Consider the following 26275-nt stretch of genomic DNA (forward strand, 5'->3'; position numbering starts at 1 on the left):
TCCATGTCCGTCCCAATAGAAGAGGAACGTTAGTTTTACCGGAGATTTTTGCTGCAGCGAAAGTGGATGGGAAAGATAGTGTTTTTTTATGAAACTGAGGGGGACATCTTCCCCGCAACCTCAGAGCCAATTTAGCCAAGTGCGCCCAAATGTCAGACTTCTCGTAGTTGCGAAGCTGATTACAACTCGTGTCACTACATTTCAATTGAAGTTAGACTAGCACGCAGTATGCTCTGTGATCATGGCTACAAGATCTCTCAAAAGGCATTTGCTTTGCTTAAGTTTTCTGCATTATATGACCTTAGCTTTTGTTTACTGTGAGTGAGACTTCGTAAATACAAACGTAGCGACCAACTTACCGACCGCAGGTGTAGTGGTGCGCGACCTGGCAGAATGGGGCGCGTCTCGTAGTATGACGTCATCCAAGGATAACGTAATAATAATTTGTTTTATGTAAGTTATGTTGTTGATTTTTTGTTTTGAAAGGCAGCAAAAGTACTTTCACAAACTTTTTTTAAATGTAAAATAAATAAAGAAAGAAATGAACAAAGGGGCACTTTGGGCATCAGTGCCAAAAGGGCATGTGCCCCGGCACCCATAGCCCCTCCACCCCCCACTCTGCACGTGCCTGCAAACTGTGTTATTCACTGCCATTCCGAGGGCAGCGGGGCAGTAACTAACATGGCATATAATTGAACATACCACACGGTAATAAAACAGGCCACAGCAACCTACTGAGAACCAGTAATATCTGAGTTAATAATGAAAAATGACCATACAAATACAAGTTTAGTAAGAGGTTTATCAGTGAAGCTTGTTATTAATGTGGTCGTAGTTTGTAGTACATCATACTGAGATTTTGTTTTTCATATTTGGACACTTTATAGCGCTAAATCTTGCTTTTGACAGTGCTCCACAAGCTAACTTGGCTATTATATGAAGTTGCCGTGGAGCAAAAAACAAACAAAAACGTGGGAGCTTAGTTTTGCTCATTGTGTTAGAATGGGCTGTTCTTATTTTGACTTTCCCAGTGTAGTTAACCGTTACTGAATATTGCACATGCATAATAGACAATATTTATCAATTTTGTTTTGTCTTAATTTTCTTTTTGTGAAACTATCAGCATTTTTATTTATTTATTTTTTATATATATTTTTGTAAGTGTACAGTATAATCACTGCTGGAGTGGGGGTATAGAAGAATCTCACACGACAACTTCATTTAGAATTCCATGCATAGAAATCGCATATGCCTGAGGTCACCATATATTAAATCAAAGCTTATAAAAACGTAAGCTTAACAAAGTCCCACAAAAATGAAATGTAAAAATAATATATATATTTTTTTTAAACTACACAACTCACTTTGGAAAAGGTCAGCAGTTGTGTGTAATGCTGCATGACATAATATACAGTAATACCGTACATTTTGTACAATCTGTGTAAATGCAGTAAGAAAAGTTGCTTAATTCAGTCGTGCCAGTAGATGGGGCCGGTCTGGGCATGTTTGCACTTTGCAGTGAATATGAGGGTCCCTAAAAGTGTTCGGACCGCCCTTGCTGGGCCCTGGCGCCCTTCCATTGGCCCACCGATGAAGAGGTGTCGTATGTCCCATTGGAGCCATGAAAGCGCCAAGGAGTGCATTCCGTTGGGATTTTAACTATTGAGGTAAATAGTCAATAATGTGTTTTTATTTTGATGGCAAAGTTTCACGTGAGTGACTGTGGACATAACAAAGACTCGAGTATTCAGCATTGACTACTTTTTAACCGAATTGGTCTAGAATTTTGTTTTTTTTCGGCACCAACAATGTCAGGAGACAAAGATCATCCGGAACAGCTGACAACTTCGGCAAACGTAAAAGGCGCACAGCCGGTGAACCCCAGGGCGGTTTGTAGCGTGTGTAAACGCTTGTACCGAGAGCCTAAAATCCTGCCGTGCCTGCACACCTTCTGTCTGGACTGTATCAGCCAGTTGGAGCCCTTCCACCGAGATGGCCCAGAACAGGAGGGCGAGGACGGAGAAACTACGAAAGAGAAAGCAGCACGGGTCAGTGTCACGGTTCTCTGCCCCGACTGTGACTCCGAAGTGGACCTTCCGCCGTCGGGGCCTGCCGGACTGAGCACCGACCACCTGGCGTTGGACGACGTGTTTCTAGAGACCCTGGTTAGCAACGGAGCGCTTGGGTGTGACTTGTGCGGCGACGGACGGGCCGAGAGCCGTTGTGAGGTCTGCTGTGTCAACTTGTGCGAGTTTTGTTTTAAAGCGCACAGGTACGTCTTCTTTCACGACGATTTACTTCCGCTTTACTTTCTTCTTCTAGGGTGTATAGTACTTCCGCGTTAATGTTTTTCTTTTTTAAAGACAAGCTTTATTGAAAAACTTAATTACAAGAATCAAACTAGATACAATAAAGCACAACACCTGTTAATAAATAGTCACATAACATTATTAAATATTAACACAAAATGAGAACCTCAAGAGCACTAAGGTGAAATGATTAATGTTCAGTGAAGATGTTCTAATGATGGTGACCTTTTCCCAAATTTAGTCAGTTTTAAGAATTATGATAGTGTGCAAAATTCATCAAGAAATTAGTTGGGGTTTTTATCACATGTAACTTGGTGAGTGTTTTAATAACGCAGGCTTACAACAAGTCCAAACATGACATTCTGATGTCAATATCAATATCATCTGAGCCTGAGCAACTGTGATGTCATTTTCAGTCGATGGCAAAATGGCCGCCCCCTGTCCCTGAGATGGCTATAAATGGGTGGATTTGGCTGCTTAACTCATATGCAGGTGATTTGGGCTCATTTGGGGGTGACAAATGAAATAGTAATCAGAATGTCGTGTTTAGATTAATGGGGGCACATAAAACATATTGTAAAGAATTTTTTTGGGTTTACAGTACTTCCCCATTAAGGATGCTTTCATGAGAGAGAAAACAGATACTGCTCTCATTTAGCTGCTGTTGTACAACGTCAATAACAGTGTTAAATTACACCTATCTACAAAGTAACATTATTCCCGTAATACAGTAATGCCTTCATTTTTGGTTGAGCATTCATCAACATTAGTGTTTCTCAACCTTTGTTGAGGCACATTATTTTGCATTAAAAAAATCTCATGGCTCACCACTAAAGAAAAATATTATAGAAACTGTAATATATTAAAACAATAATAATCTTGTTTCCATTTAATTGCAAATTACTTACTCGCTCTGAAATTTTGATGTGTTTAATTGAATATGAATACAAAGCTATTATTGAGTTGTAGGCAACAGTTGGATACACTGCTTATTTGTACCTTCTGCCATCTGGTGGAAGAGCCTTTGATTGTTCAGCCTGTCACTTTACGTCACAGGTATACTGCTGCTGTAACAAGAATATTTGTAGCAATTTTTGGAATTGGTGCAATTGGATCATTTCCCACAACTCACCTGATGATCACTCACGCACTGCACACTAATCTGATCTACTTTGATGCTGTCGTCCCAAGGCGTCAGACGCGTACAGCGTCTCACTCCATTCAGCAATTGCAGGATCTCAAGTCCCGAAGTCACCTCCGCCGTCCCGTCCTGTGTGCGCTCCATCCCGGCCAGGAGCTGCGCCTCTTCTGCCAGCCCTGCGACCTGCCAGTGTGCCTGGAATGCGCCGCAACGCTGCACTCGGAGCACCGCTGCTGTCCCGCTCACGAAGTAATTGGCTGCCACAGTGACCGCATCAGGACGCTGGTCAATGTCCGCCTGCGACCTCACCTTCAAAAACTGGAGCAGACACTGCAGAAGGTGTGACGAGTTGGTTTTGCCCCCCCCCCCCCCCCTTTCATTTGTAAACATTTACATCTTCTCTAGGTGGAAGTTTCCCAGGAGGCTTTGCAGATGAGAGTAGAGGACACAGCCAGTGAGGTGAGGACATTCGCTCGAGGATACGCCAGTGCGGTGGAAACTCACGGCCTGGCCCTGCTTCGTCGCCTGGAGGAGCTTCACCTCCAACGCAGGTATGATACCAGCATGATGATTATGGAGGACCAAAAATGCCTAAATAAATAAAAGTGAAAATTAAAATTGGAAGAAAAAAAAAATACAAACAAACTATAAATGTAAATCAAAACAACAAAAAGTATATATACATAAAGTAAAAAATATAAACATAAAAAATAAGACTCCAAAAATAAATAAATAAATAAATGTAGCAATAAATACAAAATTAAAATATATAAATATAATTAAATATCAATAAATAAAAAGGCTCTGCTGTCATATTTATTTATTTGATGCTGCAGACGCTGTGAACATGAAATGCGTCATGATATGTTATTCAAATGAGGGGGCGGTCCTAAGAGTGTCTTGGGTTGGACTCCAGTTAAATGCTGTTGGACAATTTTAATGCTTTTAACTCATTCCCACCCAGCCATTTTCACTGAAGCAAACCCCTTCGCTCCCGGCTGTTTTACTGGATTTTGACTGATTTTGCAAGGCCCACAGAATATTGTTTTCTATTGCTATAAAAAAAAACATGGAACCTACCAAAAAAAAAGATCAGTCTCTTCTTTCATCAGAAAAAAAGTATATTTGTATCTCTTTCCGTTTTGCAGCAATTAGCATTAGAACTATATTCTATACTAAGTTTCTTCATTATTCACAAACCTATTTAAAACAGTGGGGGGAAAAGCTTGTTGCAATATGGCCCTGGTTGATCTCTTATACTCTGCTGCCACCTGCTGGCCGTTTTTGTAATAACTACCATTGCTTTAAGCAACTTCTTCAGGTCAGAGACTACATCATAGCCTTCTATCTAAAAAACAACACATAAAAAACGTATAAATGAGTTTTTGGGACCATGGCAATATTTAAAATACAACGTTTTTATGCGTTTTGAGGAGCAAAGTAGTTAATTTAGGAGGCATTCCCCTTTTATGGCAGGAACCAGTTGCTTCTGCAGAGGGCACAGCTCCAGCAGGTTCTGTTAGACATCCAGGAAGGCGTGGAATTCGCCGACAGGCTGCTGAGCTGTGGCTCAGATGCCGAGATCCTCAGTGCTAAAGGGGTGACGCTGAGGAGGTTGAGCAGCCTGGCGCAGAGCAGCTGCGATGGTCAGCTGGCGGCGCTTGTCCCCGACGACGGCGGCAGTATTCGTTTTGATCCCCGGGGACTGGCAGGTGATATGAGCGGGTTTCCAGTCGTGGGCGTGATCCATTTTAAGGCCCTGGACCCCAACAAGTGCACTATAGATGGAGAAGGTGAGCAGTCAGGAGTCTTCTTGGTTAAAGTTGTGGTGTAATGAGTATAATAAATTACAAATGAAAAAAAATAAAAAATACATCCAGCCCCACCCATCACCTTGTCCACAGGTCTCCAGCAGGCCAATGAGGGCCAGCGGGCTCACTTCACCCTGGTTTGCAGAGACTCCGCCGGGGACCAGATGGCACGGGGCGCGGATCACGTCCTGGTCAGCATCGTCCACAGAGAGAAGAAAAACTGGTGAGAACATGTGGACTGTCTGTCTATCCATCCTTTCAAACAGTTAGCTAATCAGCAAGCATTGCATGAAGCCTGATAATGATCCTCACCTGTGTTTGCTGAGGAGAACATGGAAAACAGGTTGGATACGGGTCCTCGAGGACCGGGATTAAGGACCACTGTATTAAGCAATGTTAAGAGTAGTTCATGTGGGTTTTGACATATGTGCCATTTTGTTAAAGAAACGGTACTTTTTCTTTTAGCGTGGTGGAAAGCACAGTGCTGGACAACAACGATGGTTCTTACAAAGTTTCCTACACACCCGATGAGGCAGGAATGTACTCCGTGTGGGTTTGTGTCAAAGCTCAACATGTGAAGGTACATGAACCCAAGTCACTGATTTAAGTGTAACTACTGTATGTACTGTTTTATTAAACATGGGATGGAAATTGGCATTCCGTTGTTTTGTATGCTGTATATCGCCGCTGCTATATGAAAAACACGTATGTCCATTTTATTTATTTTTTATGTTTTTGGGATGTCTGCATTCAGTTTCATCCCGAAAACATAAAAATGTAAACGATGACAAAAATGGAAATAAGTGTTTTTCACACATAGCAGCAACGATCTCACTACTCTTTTCCATATATTTTCTAGCATATCGTCGCTGCTATGTGAAAAAATGTATGTCCTTTTTTTCCCCATTTTTTATGTTTGTCATGTTTCGGTTCTGTGGGGGTTGGGGTTTTGTTTGTTATGGGGGTTCTTGTTGTTTTTGTCTGTGGTTGTTGTTTTTGTCATGTGTTCCTGGTTTCTTCCCTTGTCTCGTTATGTCTAACCACATCCAGGTGTATTTAGTTTGTTGTGTATGTCCAGTCAGTGTGGGAGCGTTGTCGACATTTTATGTAGAAGTTAGTGTGTCTCGTCTCGTCAAAGCTAAACCTTGGTCGCAGTCAAGTCTTTGTCACAACCAAGTCTTTGTCACAGCCATGCTTTCGTCTTAGTTAAGTTTTTGTCACATTTAAGTCCTTGTCACAGCCAAGCCATAGCCCCAGCCAAGTTATAGCCACTCCACAGCAAGTCAAGGCAAATCAGGTCCTGTCAAGTCACGTCCTGTCCAGTCATGGCGACCAGTATAGTCACATCTTGTCCAGTCCAGTCCTGTCCCGTCAATTCATGGTTGTCTGCTCACCGTTTTCCATATGGTTCATTAAAGCACCACGCATTGCATTTGATTCCTGTTTCGCTGCGTTATTCTCCTGCATTTGGGTCCGCCATCCCTCAACCAACCATGTCCACCCTAACAATGTTTTGGGATGTCTGCATTCAGTCTCATCCCAAAAACATAAAAAATGTAAAAGATGACAAAATTTGACATAAGTGTTTTTCACATAGCAGCGATGATATGCTATAAAATTTATGCAAAAGAGTAGTGAGAAAGAAACTCATAAAAGGTAAATGTGAAAAAAGGATTGTTACACAACATCATAGCTGGAACCCTATTGTTTTTTTTCATGATAAATTAGCCTAAGGAGCTGAGGTCAGCAACCCAACACCTTGACGCCTATAAGAATCAGTACTAGTTTGGTTCATAGAGCGACTTGTGTCCTGTCCTGTAGGGCTCTCCGTTTGTTTTGAACGTGACAAAAAAGCTGAGGCATCACACTGGAATCTTCCACTGCTGCTCCTTCTGCTCCAGTGGAGGAGCCAAGGAGGCTCGATGCGGCTGTCCAGGAACTATGCCCGGTACGAGGAGACTAATCCTTTCACAATCAATAACATCTAAACCATTTTTAATGACATCAATAGTTTGGGTGCTGGTGGAGTCGCAAACGGCTCAAGTTGAATGTAACTTTTGGGAAAGGAGTACAAGGTAGATATTACAACCACAAAGCTCATATGAATTAGTGCTATGCCGTCCATCTTGTCTTTTTTTGTTATAGTTTATTTTTTCAGCTCATGTGAATTTTTGATTTGATGTGATGACTTTGTGTTTGTGTGTGCAGGAGGATTTCAAGGGTGCGGTCACAGCCACAAGGGTCATCCTGGAAAGCCACACTGGTCGTGTTGTGGCAGCACTACGGAGAAGTCCGAGTGTTTACCCGCCAGTGTGATCAAAGCCGTCTCAGCTGGGAAACACTTACGCACCGTCGAGCTCTGAGTTTGGACCATGTGATCGATGACGGGTCCGAGATGGGAAGTCTTGTCTGCTTGACTGAGTGGCCAGTAAGCCTTTATTAAGTGCCTTTACAACATTGTCTTTGACCTTGAAGTAATGCAACAAACAGTAAAATGAATGTGCTAAAAACACAAAACAAAAAATGCCATTACAATTGCAAACTGTTGTGTAAAATGCTGGCTGATTTATTTACCGGTAATCAACTTCAGAGAGCGTGAGCCATCCATGAGAGCGAAAAACCTTTATTTGTACAATTGTAGTTTGTTTCAGGCTGGCATCTGAGATTCTGTGGTTCTGCTGTTGGGCTTAGTAACTAACTCTTTCATGTGTGAATGGTAACTTGTGCTGTGATGCACACTTTTTCATCATTTTTTTTTTTTTTTAAAGTGAATGACGTACATGGTGAGAAAGTACCTGCATTATAAATTTTCATGTACTAACAAAAGTCATGGTGTATTAATGTATTTTTACTACTTTGACATCATATTGATTTAAAAATGTTGAATAAGTATTAACTAAGTATTTTAAGATTTATTCTATGGTTCTTACAACTGCTGACACATATGATGCCATGCTGTTTACAAGGTCTCCTTCTTTGCCTTAGCATGACTATACAGTGTCATTTTTTTATGACAAATGTATTATAACTATGAGAAATTTTCTGCAATTAATCCAGCTGTTGCTAAATGCTGCAATAAATGTTATTACACATCGTACAATTATCCAATATGCATGCTTATTCCACTGAAATTACTGTATACTGTACATTGTAAAAAACAATCAAGTGTATGTCTTTTGTACGATGATATATTACTATTACTACTGAACTAAACGGTTTACCCTTGTGAAAGTGGTTTGGATGATGATGATGATGATGATGATGATGATGATGATGATGATGATGATGATTTAGGCCACTTTTACCTATACTGTTCTGTTATCCGAGCCATTTGTATCAAATGGGTGGCAAATACCCTTTCTAAATGAATCACGCATTCTTTCCTTGTTATACCACCAGATGGCGGGATTGTATTTCTTTTTTTCCTCTGCCTGCTCATGTTCCACCATCATATTGTCGGCTCCCAACTGTCAATAAAAAAAACAACTATTTAAATTTTATGTATATTTGATACAGTAAATCTAAAAAAACACACACACACATGAGAACGACTTCAGAGCAGTTAGTGTGATAATAAACATGAAACCAGAACTGGAATTTACCATAAAACCTCACAAAACCCGGAAGTTAAGTTATAGTGGTGCGCATCAACTTCCGATGTCGTTCACGGCGACTGGAACAATGCTGCAGGCGAAAAATAAAAGTGTTGTACTGGGATGCTCTTTCTGCGTTTTAAACTTTATTAAAGCCCACTTACATTTCTATTCATTCGTTTCCCTTGCAACACGACGGTAACTAAAACAGATGTGAATTTGGCGGCTGGGAAGGCCACATTTTATTATCAGAAAAGAGCAGCACACACATCTGCAATATAGAATTCGCCTCCGAGGATGTCGTGTTGGACCAATCGTAAACAAACAAAAATGATGTGATTCATCTTTCAAAACTTCAAAAAAACTGTTGAAAATTTAGATATTGGTTTTAAAAATGCAACAATTTACTGTTATGGTAATTCATTTATGCCACTTCTCCAACTCAAACCACTTTACATTTCGACTACTCATTCACCTTCTGAAGACACAGCATCCAGAGTTGAGTACTGTTTGCTCAACATGGTCACAAACAGGATTGAACCCACAACCTGCGGTATACCAGATGACCACTCTACCACTAGGCCACCCCGCGATTCTTCTTAGTAATTTTATGTCGTTCAAAAAAACAAACGCAAATGAATTACAGCAACTTTGCCCGTATGAGTTCCGGGCGTGTTATGTCTACTTGTTTTGCATATATATTGTTCTCATATTGCATTGTGTGGCGCAGTTAATGAAGTTATAGGATGTTAATCCATGTTATAGTGTCTGTGTATTTACCAATAGATGAATGTGTGTCATATTCAGCACGTTTATGTTTGGTTAATGTTGGTCTCTGTTTTTATTTTATTTATTTATTTCAACAAACCGTAACTTTAGGTTGAGCGTAAAGTAATGACATCCAGGTCAATTATGTGATTGCATTGCTCATTTGAGAGCTGCTTGTGGGATTACGAATTTATATATTTAGATTGGTTCTTTCTGGTTAATTTGTAGTGGTTCAATTCTATCTGGTACGGAAACGTATTGCTACCACACCAAGAAAAAAAAAACAAGCTCCATGTCACCGGTTAACATGATTTCACGTTTTCACATGATCATTTCAAAATGTATCATGTTAAAACTTAATATGGCTCTTGTTTTTGTTTTTCTTGGTGTGACAGCAATACGCTTCCGTACTCTGGCACAACCAAGTGGACATTAAGTAAATCGGCATGCAAGGATGAGGTTTTGTTGTGTAAATTTTGGATTAGGATTACACTCACTGTGACATGAAATTCATTTGGAAAGGATTGAAGGACAATGCAGGAATTGTGTTTGTGCTGTCGTGGATAAAAAAAAAATGTACTTCCACTAAAAGTTTTATCTTATTCATTTTAAATTAAAAAAATATATATATAGGTTTTTCGACTGTTTTTGGTGTTAGTTTCTTTTCTTTTTTTTGAGAAAGAGAATTTCTTCTGCTGTGCACTGACATCAAAATGATGCCACAGTTTGCTGCCAAGCGTAACAAACATGCACAACAACTTAATATATAAAGTTAACATTATGCTCACATGCCATAAATCCAACCAGGAAGGCCGGAGCCTGGATCGGTACTCACAACGTCTGCACTGGGAGGGTGCCGTGCTAACCAGTCAGCCACGACTCCACCTGTATGGAAACTGATTATATATGATAGATTAATATATAATTTTAATTGCTTGCTCAAGTCACTATGAACAAATCAGTCAAGTGCGCACATTATTAAAAGTACGACTGTATTTGTGTTTGTGCTTCTGTTGTGGAAAAAAGGGAAACCTCCGTGTTTTGTTGCAGGAATTTAACTGCTTGATCCACTTCCTGAACCGGTCACGGGTTACGGCTGGTTTCGAGGATTCGGCTGTCATCAACTACATCATTGCAACAGTTTCTCAGTGCGCGCTTCAAATACCCGCTCGGTACACGCATTGAAGACTCAGCACAAAGGACACGTCACCAATTAATTGGCCCGAAATTACTCTTAAAATTAACATTTTAGGCCTTTTTTACAGTGTTGGTATCATTTGACTATCCACTTGTGACAAAAAAAAAGTTGTATTACTTTTTTTTTTAATGAGTGTTTTTAAACACTATTTGATCATATAATTCAAGTGTCTGCCCTGTTTCTTTAAATCTTTCTTTGAATTGTGGGTAATTTCCTTTTGCTAAAGGTGGAATACAAGCACATTTCCTAAACATTTGTAGAATTCGAAAGCTCCTATCCTCTAAGTCAGTGGTTCTCAAATGAAATGGGAATACGTTAAGCGAAGGCACTCCAGAGAGTACGTAAGATTTTAAAATATATTTTGAAATTACAGTAGCCTATGTGTAAATATTTCAGAAAAATATACATTCATAAAATGAATTTTATATTCAGTAAAAAACAGCATCTCTCCCATACCAGAATGGTTCAACTTGTCATATGTTACCTAGAATCACCTGTCAGTTACTTGAAATTACTAGTATTTTTAATTAATATTAATATTGATGATGTATGAAGCCTCGCTGTCTTGATACATGTTTCATGTGTCGGCGATTAATGAACAGACAAGGAAAATCTGTGTAAAAATTGTGTTATTGTCCTGATGGAACTTGGCTAATTTCCCTTGACATATACAATACAATACATTTATTCATGGAATCAAAATAACAAAACAAAACAAAACATGACAACACACAAACTCTCTCCAAGATATAGCGTCATGTGCCTATATGCCATGAAATGTTACAACTGGTGCAACTCCATCATGTTTCATAACTTTCTACTAGTCTCAGAAGCTTTTTTAAAATTCCACGTTTTTGTTGTTCTCCAACTGAATTATGATCTCCTTTTTTTATGCGCACATGAAGCCTCACGAGCTGCATCGTTTTGTGAAGCAGTTGGATGGAAAGCTTCAAGGGTTTAAAACACGGACACAGACTGGTAACTTTTCATCAAAGAATAGCAACATTTTAGTAACCGCGGCAAAGTTACATGTACAGCACTTTGTGTGCAGCGTTGATAGCTTAAAAGTGCTTTATAAATAAAGTTGAGTTGAGATTAAAAATGAATAAAAAAAAGACTCACTAGCACCCACTACGAATATTTAACGAAGCAGCCCCGGTTGTACATTTCAACAAGTTGTACGAAAACATGGAGGTACAGTATATGAAAGAGCCCAAGACCTACAAAAAAGTCTCTTAATCACTGGTTCTCAACCCTGCTCCTCTATCCAGCCTGTTTTTCATGTCTCCCAGACTCCCACAGCCAACACAGCTGAGGATCGTTAGACTGCAGAGCTTGCTGATTGTTTGAAACACCTGTGTTGGCGGCATGGAAAACAGGCTGGAGAGGGGTACTCGAGGACCGCGGTTGACAACCACTGTCTTAGAGCCGTAAGCTAAAATGAACAGCGACACGAACGTAGCAAAAGGTGGTAGGCTTGCGAAGTTTGGTTTAGTGCTCGTGCTTTAAAATGCACACGCTTCGAATTTAGGTTACTGCATTCTACTAGTTCATCACTAGATGGCACTAAATTCTACACACACACTTTAAAAGTCATCAAATTACATTCCTTTAACATTATGCAACTAACTACATTTTTGAAACAGATAACATGTAAATCTGAATACATTATAAAAGTAACCAACCCTGTGCATGGCCCACTACTGATTTTTGCGACAACTGAGCCAGAGAGCCCAGACCTAGTTCCAATAAAAGGGTGCTAAAGTTTTGCACAAGTGATGTTTAAACTAAATTCCACAGAAGAAATCAAAACAAGTAAACAATCAAAGTGCAGGATGGAAAAATATATGAAGCTCGAGGCTAATGGCTTAATCAAGAGCTAATTTGAGTCATGACACCTGAACCTGAAGTCAATGTCACAGTATAGCCTAATGATTATCATTACAGATGATATTTACTACTTAAATAATATTATTTGAGTGTGCTAACTGCTAAGGCAAGAGGAAGCGCCATATAAATCTAATTTAGTATTAATATTATTTAATATTATTTCTGCATACTGTTGTCAGGAATAAGGTATAAGAGCACTTTCTAATGAAAGGGCGCTAAAGATAAATTATGCGTTGATTGTTTCTAGGATCAGAATAAATAAATAAATATTGTGACATCAAAACAACATATGCTTAGTTGTTGTACGTGTTCAGACACCAGTGTGATCCGGTAATCTTGCTTAATTGTAGTTTTCTTTTTATGCATGTTGTACCTCATGCAATTGTCAGACGGTTCCTAGAACACGGTTACAGCGTGATCGAGGAGCGGCAACAGTAGCAGGGAAGCTTCAGACTGTCGGTCCACGGCTCAGGCCGGATCGAGCGACCTCCCCCTTTATTTTTTGGCCAACGCACAATTGTTTGATGGCAGCATGAAATTATCGGTTGCATCACTTGCCTTGTCCAGGCGGCCTGGATATCGGAACGCAAGTGAGATTTTGGCCGAGAAAATGAAAGCGGCTGTGATGCGGCACGACAGCGACTAAAGACCGCCTCTGTCGGAGGCTTGGGCTCACCACAAGACAGACTAGTATTAGCAGCCTAGTAACGTAGCTAACGGAGCCAGCCCATCGGTCTGTGACCGTTTGGCGTAGGACATCGCCGCCTTCAACTCTGCGAGCAATGATGTCAGCACGCTAAACGTGCGTGCGGATTTATTATTTTCTTCAGTTTACGTCCCCCTTTGAATTCCCCCCGGTAAGTAAGACATTTTTACTAAACGGGTATTAGCCGCTCGCAGGCTAGCATGGTAGCTAGCTAGTCCGCTAATCGCCTCAGCTAGAATGGAACTGTCAACGAATGAACTTCTGGTGAGGAGACGTCATACAACGAAACGAACGACTGCACTGCATCACCTTGACCAGATAACGCTATTCTTTTTTTTATTTATTATTATTATTTTTTTATTCACACCTTGGCTACTGGTTTAAAGTCTCTGCTTGTTATCGCCGCCTGCGTTGGTGTTTCTTAAGTAGCGACTCACATCATGATTACTAACTCATCCATCCATTTAATGAACGCTTGGATTGGAAGTAAACGTCTGCTTTGCATGCACCGTCACGATCATGTGTGTTTTAAAACCCGAAGAGCCGCTAAGCGTTTTGCCCGAATCCATTTACACCATCACTCCTGCAAATATCTGCTTCTGTCGGTTTGCCATAGCATTACTGTGCATCGAATGTAGTGGTTCTCAATTTTCCTATGGGACAAATCTAAAACGTTTAATGTATAAAAGCTAAATGTCTTTTCGTGTTCGAAAACTGACATAAATCATCACCAAAATGCATGTGCACCTTTCTAATCATGATCATTTGAACCTCAGAAAATACTAGATATATCGGCCCAATATTTTTGATGTATTGTGAGTCACAGTGTCCCATCGCGGTTGAGCTTATTTTTTTTTTTTGGGGGGGGGGGTTAAATTTTTCTTTAGAATAGACCCCCTGTGCTACTCATGTTGTGCTTGAGGCTAACTAGTACCATCTGGCACAATAGGGGGAAAACGGGTTTTTGGACAATGCACAACCATCAGAGCAAAATGCATCATTAGCTTTCACTATCATTTACAGTTTGCTGAATTACGAAGTTGACAATTTCTGTTTCAGCGATGCATCTTTTTTTCTTTAAAAAAAATAATCTCTAAGGCCTTTCTGTATGGAAAGTATTCAGGGGCAGCTGCTTCATTTATTCAAATTTTCTTGCATGGCGCAAGGTGCTCTTCTTGAAGTCTGTTACTTAGGTCAGTTTTTGTTATAGTCTTAAAGAAGATGTAAACATAAAATATATTTATGAAATGTAAACAAAGTGAAATATAGCGTAACTGTATAAATGACACCGCTTGAAATGGGCTGGGGGGGGGGGTGTAACTGGCCAGTTGGTGTTTTCCCTGCGAGGTCTAATTGCAACATAACTGCTTAAAGCTTAATGAATAAATATAAAGAAAACACAAAGTCATTGGGCCCTGTTTGTGCTCTTGTAAATTGCATGAATCAAAGTCCATTAGTTTTTCCTATGGGATTGATCCTCGTGTGATAGAGGCAAGAAAAACAACCAGTTTGTTGCATCATGTTTTGTAAATCGTAGTTGTTGAAAGATGTTTTTTTCTCGTGCAATTTAAGTTTAGGCAGTGTTTATTAGGCAGAGACGGATTATCGACCAGGTTGGGTATCGGCGCAGATTTTGATGAATATTGGTGTCGGCCTTTTTTCAAAATCTGACGGTTGATAAAATGTAAAGGTAAAACCATTTTAATCTCAGAGAACTATTTATTTAAAATTTCAGTTAACTTTATGAGATGCTTTGTTCAACATTAAAACAAATAAATGTGTTTTTAGGTTCTTTTTTGGGGGGGTAAAATTAAGTTTATTGTCTCTAAGATTAAAAAAAAAAACTTCCACATTTTGAAAGACCAATAAGCATTAATGCTTTAAGACATTTAACAACAAACTCTAGATTGGCATTTGTATTTAAAAAAAAAAAAAACTGATGCCAATATTTTTTTTGTGATTGTGTGGAAATCCTGTTTTATTAATGTTAATTAGTATGTTAAATTCAAAGTTAAGTTTTTTTGTTTTTTTCTTTCAGAATGGTGATGACTCTTTACCTGCTCACCAGTCAGTCCTTCACTGAGGGACCTCTTCCTCTTTTGATGTTTGGACTTGGCAGCACAGGCATGAGATAATAAAGTCAAGCAGCTGCAACAAACGACACCTGCGGCGCTCGTGACGGCTGCCGCTGCCCTCCCTCCCGCCTCGTTCCCTCCTGTCCCAGTGCTCGATAGCCCTTCAGCAACCCTCGACATGACCACGCCGGCGCTTTTACCGCTCTCTGGGCGCCGTATACCCACGCTGTCGCCGGGTGCCTCCTCCTTTCCGCACCACCGCGCTACCTTGAGGCTCTCTGAGAAGTTCATCCTGCTGCTCATCCTCAGTGCCTTCATCACCCTGTGCTTCGGCGCTTTCTTCTTCTTGCCTGACAACTCCAAGCACAAGCGCTTTGACCTGGGCTTGGAGGATGTACTCATCCCACACGTCGACTCGCCCAAAGAGGGCAAGCACGCTTCGGGACAGGTGGTCATACACGGTCAGGGAGGACATGATGAACACAGACACAGGTAAAGTGTTTTTCATTTTTAAATCTTCTACTGTTTCTTTAATGCAAGACAATGAGTTGGTGGGGAGAATACTTCAAAGAGCTTTTTAATCTCACTCACATGCCTCCTGTGAGCAAGAAAAGTCTGGGGACTCTGAGGTAGGTTCTTCTATATCTGGAGTTGATGTCGCCAAGGTGGTTAAAAACTGCCATGGGTGGCAGGGGCCGGAGTTTTAGAGGCTCTGGGTGTTGTGCTTTCAAACTGGCAATTTAAAAATAATGGAAAATGGTCATATGGATGGAGAATTTTTTTGTTCATATTGTTCATATGTTCTATTTTTTTAAATTGGAAGATTAACTCCCAGCCATTTTCACTAAAGCAACCCCCTTCGCTCCCAGCTGTCTTACTTGTATTTTGACTGATTTTGCACGGCCCACAGAATATTGTGTTCTATTGCTGTAAAAACATGGAACCTACCAAAAGAAAGATTAACGTAAATTTCTATCTGTTTCTGTTTTGCAGCAATTTGCATTAGAATATAGTTTAGTTTCATCATTATTTACTAATCTATTTAGAAATGTGAGTAAGAGATTTTTTTTTTAACATGGCCCTGGTTGATCTGCTTTCTGCTGGCTGTTTGTGTAATACTACCATTTCTTCAACCGTTCTTTGCATTTGAAAGTCTGCATCAAAACCTTCTGTATGCTCTAGTTTAAAAAAACATAAAACAAAAACGTAGAAATGCGTCTTTCAATTTTAAGGAGAAATTCTATATTGGGATAGTCTATATAGGTATTTCTTTAAAATGATCTGTCTTTTTTGGAGGGGGGGATTTTCTGTATCAAAAGTACAATTAATATTGGTACTTGGTATCGGTGTTCTATAAAAACATGGAACCTACTAGGGCTGGGCGATATGGACAAAAAATAAAATCGCAATTTTTTTCAGGACGAGTACGATTTTACTTGATTTTAGTCTGATAAACCCAACAAATGTTTATTTAAAGGTTTCATTCATTCAAAAATAATTCCTGTGCAAAATGTTCATACAACAATAAGGTATACTTATTCTATATCAGTTTTAACAAAAACTTGACATTCATAGAAAAATTACAATTCACAATAACGTGTAACCCAACATAAGAACAACTTTTAATAATCCAGAAGACAAAATTCGATTCCACGATTTAGCAAATTTTCAGCGATTAAATTTTCAAAATGACAATTAATTGAATTCATTTGATTTATTGTCCAGCCCTAAAACCTACCAAAGGAAATATATATTTCTATCTGTTTCCATTTGGCAGCAATCAGCATTAGAATATGGCTATGATTCATCATTATTCTCAAATCTGTTTAGAACTGTGGATAAATGAACTTGTTTGCAACATGGCCACATGCTGCCGTCAAAGCCTTATGTATGCTTGCTTAAGCATAAAAAAAACTCTTTAAAAAAAAAAAAGTCTTTGGGAAGTTGGTAATATTTAAAATAGAACGTATTTATACGTTTTTGGGAGCAAATGCGTTAAAGAGCCGCCTGATTGAGATGAACATGGGCACTTATATGAAAGGTGTCCACATCACAAGAGGGAATGTGGCAAGCATTGCAATTATCCTGGCTTGTTTTGTCACGTTCTATTGTCACCCATGTCTGAAAACAGTGACCAATCGTCACTAAAACCTGCGTTATGCAGTATACACATTCCTACTCTTGTCCACCTAAACCTGTGAAAATATAAAAGCGATCGGCACATTATTTGGGATTGTATTGCCATAATGTGAACTCCTATCAGCAAAAAACATTGTCACCTACACATAATTGAAAATATTGTGCTGGTTGTTATTTATTTATTTATTTTGCTCAAATGCGACCTGTATCTGACTTTTTTATGTCAGTATGAACGACTCAATTCCGATTTTTTTCATGTACGACCTGGGTCGCTTTCATATGTGGTCCTACATTGGACACGTATCTGAATTTTTGCAATGCGACCGCAGTATCATGTATGTATGTATGTATGTATGTCATACACGAACCTTACACTGTATGACATTAGCATTTTCACGTAAAGGTCAAATTTAGAAAAGATAAGTAGCTTTTGTGCATAGTGTTGTCTGTAAAGTAAAACCGAAAAGCTGTTTCACTTCATCTTCCATACATTTACTGAGAACTATGGAATCAAACAAGCTGCTGCCGGCCTGCTATTGCTTCGCCAGTTATTGTTAGCGTTGCCTCACTGTAACCACTTGGGTACTGCGTTATAGCCATAAATCAGCATCACAGCTCCCCTGAATCAAATACAAGGCTTAAAGTGTGCACATTTATCATATTCAATGCAATCTTATGTATCATTTTGTGCTTCGTTTGCCTGGCAGGCTACAAAAGTAAATCAATGGCAGTGCAACATCTTGTTAGCAGTTTGCATTCCAGCATTTTGTTTAGGGCAAGTCTAGTGGTGAGGGCGGTGAGGGCGGCAAGCATCGGCAGCGTGAAGGCCTTAATACTCAATTTCTGGAGTTTTTCTTGTCACAAGGACATTTTGAACATGCTGGCAACAAGAAAAGGTGTTTGTGACCATTTAAACTGTTGGCCAACGTCTTTGCAACCGTTTGCGACTTTGAAAAAACACTGACTGAAAAATCAAGAGCTACCCTCGCAAACACTCACAGACCTTTGTCGCCCAGTAGGACATTTGTGATGTACTTAAAGATGGTAAACTTAAAAACTTTTTTGCTGTTTTGACTCAAACTTAACATACAAAAATAGTGTTTGAAGCAAATATCATTACATTTGTCAAAAATGTTGCTTCAAGATAAGATTACAAAAAAAATGGGTATCTGCAACCACAGTGGCAATCGCAAGCATTATTAAGTATTAACATTCAAACCACCATACACAATGCTTGGGTAAACATTTATTAAGCAGGCCTACATTACATGTTTTCTATGTTTTGGATGTTCCTCCAACTTGCGACAACGAGGTCTCCCCTCCACAGTGGACCCTTCTAGGGTCGTATACTGGACTTTGGGTCAGCTCAGCCTCAATGAAGCAGGACTCCTGCTGTGCAATGTCACGCTGGAGCCATCTGAGGGTGATTGATTGTAAAAGTAGGACTTTATTGTAACACTAAATAGCAACAAAATTGATACTTTATTCATCCCGTGAAATAAACTAGTCTCAGCTGCAGTATTTACAGTTTGGCAAAAAAATGGGAACAACCAATAAGTTAAAAGGAGAAAATATAGTTGATGCAAGAAGAAAACATAGTTGCTGCATGCATGTGTTTTTCTGCCCTTGTAAGACAAAGGAACATTCTTAGTTTTGTGCTTTGTTGTAGATTTTTAAATTCTAGTACTATTTTGCTGATATCAACATACGGCCCTTGCCAGATGACATTAGATAGGTTTGAATAGAAATAGCCAACGATATTTACCAAGCACGAGTTACATTAAACCAAATGATACTGTGTCTTAGTGTGTGTGTACAAACGACCATGGCTCGTTGAAGTGCAGCTATGGTGAGAGATATTTATTTTTAGTCATACGTTTTTATTTTGGTCCTTGAAAATGTCATCAGATGAAAATGGCCGTTAGCACTACAATCTTCGAAGTCCTGTGTTTATTTAAAATGTGTGTGTGTGATGTGCATTGCTGAAATGTCACTGCTAATAATTTTGTCAGTGATTCATTCTTTGAAGTATTAATATTAAATATATATAAAATACTAGTGGGGTTGATAACAAAAAAATGCAAACAACTTTATCAATATTTATTTACTGTTGCGCATCAGAGCTTTTGAGATTGCGCATCTGAACTGAAGTGACAAGAGTTCAGAAAGTTCACAGTAAATTTTGTAGAGCAAATTTTACTCTTAAAAAGACTATGTTCGCTCCCAGTCTAAACAGCGTAAAAACTTTATACTTGGAAGAGTAAAATATTTTGAAAAAAACAACAGTTGAGCAACAATCACAGAACCTTCAGGTTGGTCAACCTAACCACTGACCCATGCCACTCCTACTCGGTGTCAATATATTGCAGGTGTCTTGTGAAATCCTCATATATCTCAATTTTTGGTCTCCTTTGGGACATGTTGGCTAACAATAAGTCTAGCATAGCTCAAGTAGTAGAATGGCTATCTTCCATGTGGATGGTTGTGGGATCATTCCTCAACCCTTGAGCGTTTTATTGTTGTTGTTTTATTTTAGTATTTTACTCTCTTCCAAGTGTAAACGTTTACTCTGTTGAGAGTGGGACTGAATATAGTCTTTTTAGAGTAAAATTTACTCTATGAAATTTACTGTGTAGCAAAACATGTGACTGTATGTTGTCGTTGACCATTTTTTTGTCATCCTCTGACCCCGCTACATTAGTAGGATGCGGGATTATAATGTATTGTTCTTGTAGGCTGCAACAACAGATACATTTTTAGTTTACGAAAAAAAAAGTTATTGGTATCAGTATGGAGGAGCAGGAAGTTTTCGGTATCGATGGGGGGAAAAAAACAGCTATCGTGCATCCCTAGTGCAAGGTAGAATGGAATCTCAATCCCCCAATATATTCTTTAGAAATAAATGTGCTCCCCAGTGTCATAAAGCTTGGTCTAAGTTGCAGATCATGGGTCTTTCAATAGGATGACCCAAAAAACACAGCTAAAAAGTAAAAACAAGAGCAAACATTACAGCAACAACTTAAGCCACATGTGCTTCTACTCAACTGGCAGGTAAACAAGCTCGTCTCCACCTGTTGAGTAGAAGCACCTGTGGCGAAAGCCAAACTGTGTCAAGGTGTATGTATATGTAAACTGTGGCCATTATTTTGATATTTTCCAGAGGTGGTAGTTGACATGAGTAGAGATCTGCATGTGAATTTACAATTATTACTTAAATTAGTATCATAAAATTAGTGTCTAGGTGTGTATCTCTTTCACATTAAGAAAGCCCATTTTCTTTGTTTGTGACAAGGCTAACAGATTTACATTATTTCACTTGACTATTCTCAAGTGGTGACTGTGATTATATACTAAATAAAGCAGCAACCAGAGCTGGAACAGACAGCCTAAGCTAACGTTAGCATGTGTGTTTATTTATTATTTATTTTGAGCTATCCTCAAGACTTAATACTAATCTTGTGTAAACTCCCGAACAGCGGGAGATGTTTGAACTGCGGGTGGGTAACCAATGCCATGTTTGCTTGACTGTTTACATTTGAGTGGAACCTCCTAATACTTTTTCGATTAATTGTGTAGGCACATATGTGTGTATGATAATATTCAAGGAACAATGTCCAAAAGTTTTGTTTTAAATTGTACAGCTTTTCATCTCTAAAGCAGCCGCGTGCTGATTTCTCAAACAGCATGTATTTGCTCTTTACTCATTTAATTAGCTTTCACCACAAAGATACCTTTCTGCCCAATTACACTGTTTATCTAGTGTCAGGCTTGCTTGCTGCTCTTTGTGAAGGCTAATTATCTGCCAGAGTGAAGAGGATATTCTCTTAACTTGTTTTCCCTGCTTCTCATAGAGAGGACGAGGAGAACCTCCGGGACAAGATTCGTGCTGACCACGAGCGGGCCTTGCAGGAGGCCAAAGAAAAGTTGAGAAAGTCACGTGAGGAGCTGCAGGCTGAGATCCAGACGGAGAAGAGCAAAGTGGTGGAGGACCTGAAGAAAAAGGACGCAGGGCCGAAGCCCTTGCCTCCCGTGCCCATGCCCAAGGTGGTGGGCGTTGGCGATGGCGAGCCTCTCGAGCCTGAGGTCAAAGAGAAACGGAACAAGATTCGAGAGGTATGAATAGTCGTTGTATTCCTTAATTACCTCTGCTTTTGTATTCAGTAAGAAAAAGTAGGTACTATTTCTGGTACTTTTAGCTGGGGTTCCCAAATTGGTGAGGCAATTCTTCAATATATGGGGGACTACTGGTTGTGCATTGGCTCGTCATATTTGTCATCACTGTGTGATTGTAACAGTTGAGGAGACGCAGCTAAAATGATGACTAATAACGAAAGCCCACATGCTTTCTATATCTGCATTTTTGTGACTGCGACCAAACGCATAAAAGCGTGCTGACCACAGGGGCGGACTGACCCACGGGGGTACCGGGGATTTCCCCGGTGGGCCGCAGTGTCTGGATTTTGTTTACTGAGCTTCTAAATAACCCATTTCTGGTGTGAAAGGTTTTGAAAAGTAGTTCACATTTTAGTACAGTCACAGTAGCTGGCTTGGTTGATTCTGTGTGAATGTCACCCATAGGCTATACTATCGGATTTATTTATTTATTTGTAGTCGCAGTGCAACCTTAAAATTTTTGTACCAAGTTTAGTAAGGCAGGCGTCAACATGCCATCCTAAAGTGCTTTGACGGTCAACGTCACAAGATGATGAGACCTAAATTCGCCTATTGTTTTGTATTTGGAACGGTGGCAGGAGGGAAAAAAAATGGCCTCTGTTTCGTACGCATCAAGGGCTTCTGCGCAAAGCATTAAAAAACAACACCGGATGCCTGCTTCACTTCACACGTGTGTGAAGAGATTCGGTGGTCTATCCATGGGTTGTTCTCACAAAAAATGGTTCAGGAGTTTAACATGTGAACCCAAAACTAAACTTGTCCAAAACCGTTCAAAAAATGGTATATGCATTAAATCAAACCTTCCTGCAGTGTGCCATTAATAAATATAGTTCACTCAGCCCTTTGTTCGTAGGGGACTGTTGAATGTCGCAACGTTCTCTACTGTTTCATATTGGATCAGTTGGTAGGACACCAAATACTGAGCAAGTACAAAATTATTTTTAAGTAATTTTTTTTCACTTGAACAGCTTCAGTAACTTCATAACAAAGATTTTCAATTGAAAAAATATGTAGAAAATTATGGTGCGACTGATAATGAATTTATTTATTTTTGTTTGTTTTTAGGCTGCTCAACAACAAATCTCATTACCTCTATTCAAGGATAGAAGTAAAGCTGGGTGATATAACGATATATATTATGAAGATGATAAAAAAAAATATTCTCGTGTCTTTTGCTTCCTATTGTGTCTATCATCATTTGTCACTTACAGCTAGGGATGGGTAACCTGGCAACAGCCAGATTGATTTTATGATTCACTCAAGGGAGTTCTCCACAATATCAATCTGGGACTATTCCACTGTGATTTGCTGGCCAGTACTTCTAGTTGATTGGATAATGCACAAACTTTTGTTTTGACCAATCACGGCAACCGGTGTGAATGTTGTCGTCGTCGTAGGAAAAAAAAAAGCACGAACATCTTTACCAGATAAAAATGTACGAAGCACCTCTCGCTGTTCTTCTTCAAGCAGGAAACGGAGTAATTCTGCAAGAACACAATTATTTGCAGCGTCCATACATTTGTCCACCAGTGTCGCTATGTTAGGTTTGTTTGTTTCCCATGGCTTCGGCACTTTCGTGACAGCTGCATATCCCGAACCCAAACTCAATGTTGGTTTGTGATTGGTCGGATCGATGAAAATCAGCATGCTCGGTACATGATGGCGTTTGTGAACTCAAATACCGTGAGAATTAATCTTGCAGAACAAGGTTAAGGGGCTGGGTATCGTAAAGATTGTATCGATACTACTACTCTTAACGATACTGCTTATCAATCCAGTGCTTCGACGGTATTCTTATTTGTACTTTATTTATAATTTTTTTTACAAAAACAAATGTTTTTTAAATAAATAAATGATGTAAAATATAAACAAAGGTTTACAGAAAAATAGGTGTTTTGAACAAATTCTGATGTTAAATATATAAAAATTTAGTGCAAAAAGGAACAGTTGTGTAAAGCAACAAGAACAGTGCATAAGTTCTGCAAAAGCAGTAAACTATTCTTCTGGAGGAAGATCAGCATGATTACCGTGCTGGGCGTGCAGTCAGCCGTCGTTTGCTAAACTGCATGCGAGAGTCTCGCGCCTGAGGTATTTGTTATTTCTGTCGTCCAGTGAAAAGTCTTGGGGGAATAATGGAATCCCTCCATTCCTCTTTGGGCATGACCAATCAACCCACGAGTAACCATAGTTTTACATTAGTGTAACTATGGGATCGACTGGCAGTCGATTACTTAAGCTTGGAGTATGGGACTTTATGGCTGTTTTGTTGAGCTGATCAGAGTTTAAATGCTCAGACGCAAAGGGTAGCAATAAGGCTAACCCAACACACTCTACACATAAGTATAAACACTTTAGAGTTATATGGCATGATCGCAATTCTTATATAATAGTACGAATGATGTCGTAATATGATCGCACAGCACTACACAAGCATAAGAAGGGTATGGAGACCTGCCAATCATCCCTCTAACGGACGACGGAGTGGGACGGGAACATCTCATCTCCGATCATGATCTTCATTTTATTGAAGTTAGAAACGAGAATACAGAGGCAAAAAAGGTGCAAAATAACGTTCATATAATATTGATAATAAATTGAAAATAATTTTTTAGTTTAAAAAAAAAAAAAAAAAAAAGAAGCCATTGCCAACCAGGTCAGTACTAAAAAAGATGAGTGTTGATCAAATCTATCAGCCCCTTTGCAATCAGCTATTTGTCAGGTTTTTGGGTTCCATTAATTAAAAGATTTTCAACAACAAAATTTGGGGTAATCACTTGACTACATTTTGAACTTGTCATTTAGTCTATGTGACAACAGTGAGGCAGCCAGACACAGTACTGTGCCAAATTGAACCATTTGGTCTGTCCTTTCTTACTTTCTCTCTAACTAGCACAGGTCCCTGCATAATTAACTCTTATCATGTCTCTTGAAACAGCACTTGGAGCAGGAATGGCTTGCACAAGAGGCTACCTCCATCTCCAAATGTCCCTTTAGTTCTCACTGTAAAAAGCATTGCAAAAGTGCTGTCAAACTATATGTTGCCACGGCTCAGCACACTGGCTATTTCCTGCTCTAGAAGAATGCATACATAGCACTGTCGTTCAGAGACTCACTTGATTTTTATGTCTCCCCATCATGCCTGGATTTTAATGTTTTAGAAACCTTGGAGGTATGTACACTCTGCGTCTGTCAAGTTTGTGGTCTATGTTGACAGCAGCTGTAAAGTCAGTGGTGATGGTCTTGAAGAGTATATCAGATTTTTTTTTTATTTTTACATGTATACATGTACACAGAGCTATCAACACTCACAAAAAAAAGGTTTTGTCATGGTTAGAAATGGGAAGCTGTTTTGGCACTGTGATTGGACGTTGCTACGGACAATTAAGAGGCTAGTTAGATTGCCTATTAGTCGTGTGCCCAAACCTGCTTCCCTTGTGCATGTGCTCTGGTGTTCGTGAGTACCTGTTTACTTGTTTAAGCACACACTATTGATGTAATTTTCAGTTACTGCTGTATTTTGACGGATAGTTGAGTTCTTTATTTGCTACTATGAGTGACGCACGAGTGTACTTTACTCTGTTTTATCATCAGGGCTGCAGCACCAGGGAAATGGTGTGCTGTTGTACTTGTGGTTCATCTTCATGTCACAGTTCATTGCTGCTGGTTCAGAGGTGAGTCTGGGCTGAAGCAGTCATGGTGGACCCAACAGTTTTTTTGGGTAAAAAAACAATTACAACAGACAAACAAAACTGAAAAAGTCAAGGGACAATTACTCTGTATATGCTAGTCCAGTCCTTCTGGTTTGAATACTGTGTAAGGATATATTAAAAATATATTTAAATCTAAGTTCAGCTATAACATTATCATTCACAACTATTTTTCAATATACAATATCCTGTACATTGCTATTGTAAGAAAGCTGTTTCAAGACGAGAGACAAATTAACTGAGAAGAAGGGACCTTTTTGTACACAGCTGTATGTTTTTAAATTCACTATTTAATTGACAGGTTTGTTATAAAAATACTCTACAATACTGGAAATAACATCCATTAAAAAAAAAAAACTACTTTAAAGGGGAAGTCATCCCAGAAATTTTCTTTACAATAATATGTTCTATGCATTCCCACTAACACGGCATTCTGATTAATATTGTGTTTTTGGAATATGAATTAAGCAGCAAAATCCACAAGTTTAGTCCATCTTTTGGGTGGACCACCAGGTGCCAAATTGTGGTGGCCCTGCCGAAACCAGCATTGGCCGTGTATATCACGGGCAAGGTCCGATACCTCACATATGAGATTTTGGTCATTTTAATATTAAAAAAAAAAAAAATCTATACTATTAGTCGGTCCCATGTATGTGCTATTTTTGACAAATTATTCACCAATAAAATAACTATAATAAGTAACGGTAATAAAGATAATATATAATGATTCCTATAGTAATAATGAAAGGTAACTCAAAATTCTTG

The 26275-nt window shown here is 39.2% G+C and overlaps 2 protein-coding genes across 2 annotated transcripts in view; both read left to right on the top strand.

Moving 5' to 3' along the window:
* The first annotated feature begins 4 nt into the window (after nucleotides 1-4).
* Nucleotides 5-8756, top strand: trim45 (tripartite motif containing 45). Its single transcript, XM_077580514.1, has 8 exons — nucleotides 5-2272; nucleotides 3501-3789; nucleotides 3856-4001; nucleotides 4927-5243; nucleotides 5355-5484; nucleotides 5727-5841; nucleotides 7083-7209; nucleotides 7470-8756. Exons 1-8 carry the CDS (start codon nucleotides 1809-1811, stop codon nucleotides 7622-7624), a joined length of 1743 nt encoding a protein of 580 aa, XP_077436640.1. The 5' UTR covers nucleotides 5-1808; the 3' UTR covers nucleotides 7625-8756.
* Nucleotides 8757-13118: 4362 nt separating this feature from the next.
* Nucleotides 13119-26275, top strand: part of man1a2 (mannosidase, alpha, class 1A, member 2) — a 71202-nt gene continuing 58045 nt past the window's right edge. Inside the window, exons 1-3 of the mRNA XM_077579607.1 lie at nucleotides 13119-13567; nucleotides 15455-15983; nucleotides 21482-21743. Of these exons, the coding sequence (XP_077435733.1) occupies nucleotides 15670-15983; nucleotides 21482-21743 (576 nt within the window). The 5' untranslated portion in view covers nucleotides 13119-13567; nucleotides 15455-15669. The remainder of the gene's footprint in view (nucleotides 13568-15454; nucleotides 15984-21481; nucleotides 21744-26275) is intronic.

This window comes from Vanacampus margaritifer, chromosome 11, assembly GCF_051991255.1.
Source record: "Vanacampus margaritifer isolate UIUO_Vmar chromosome 11, RoL_Vmar_1.0, whole genome shotgun sequence".
Classification (NCBI taxonomy): Eukaryota; Metazoa; Chordata; class Actinopteri; order Syngnathiformes; family Syngnathidae; genus Vanacampus; species Vanacampus margaritifer.

Excerpts from the sequence above, each read along its gene's own strand:
- trim45 (XM_077580514.1), top strand. The coding sequence starts at position 1,809 with ATGTCAGGAGACAAAGATCATCCGGAACAGCTGACAACTTCGGCAAAC. Across the intron at positions 2,273-3,500 it reads TTTTGTTTTAAAGCGCACAG|GCGTCAGACGCGTACAGCGT; the intron begins GTACGTCTTCTT and ends TGTCGTCCCAAG. Across the intron at positions 5,244-5,354 it reads GTGCACTATAGATGGAGAAG|GTCTCCAGCAGGCCAATGAG; the intron begins GTGAGCAGTCAG and ends CCTTGTCCACAG.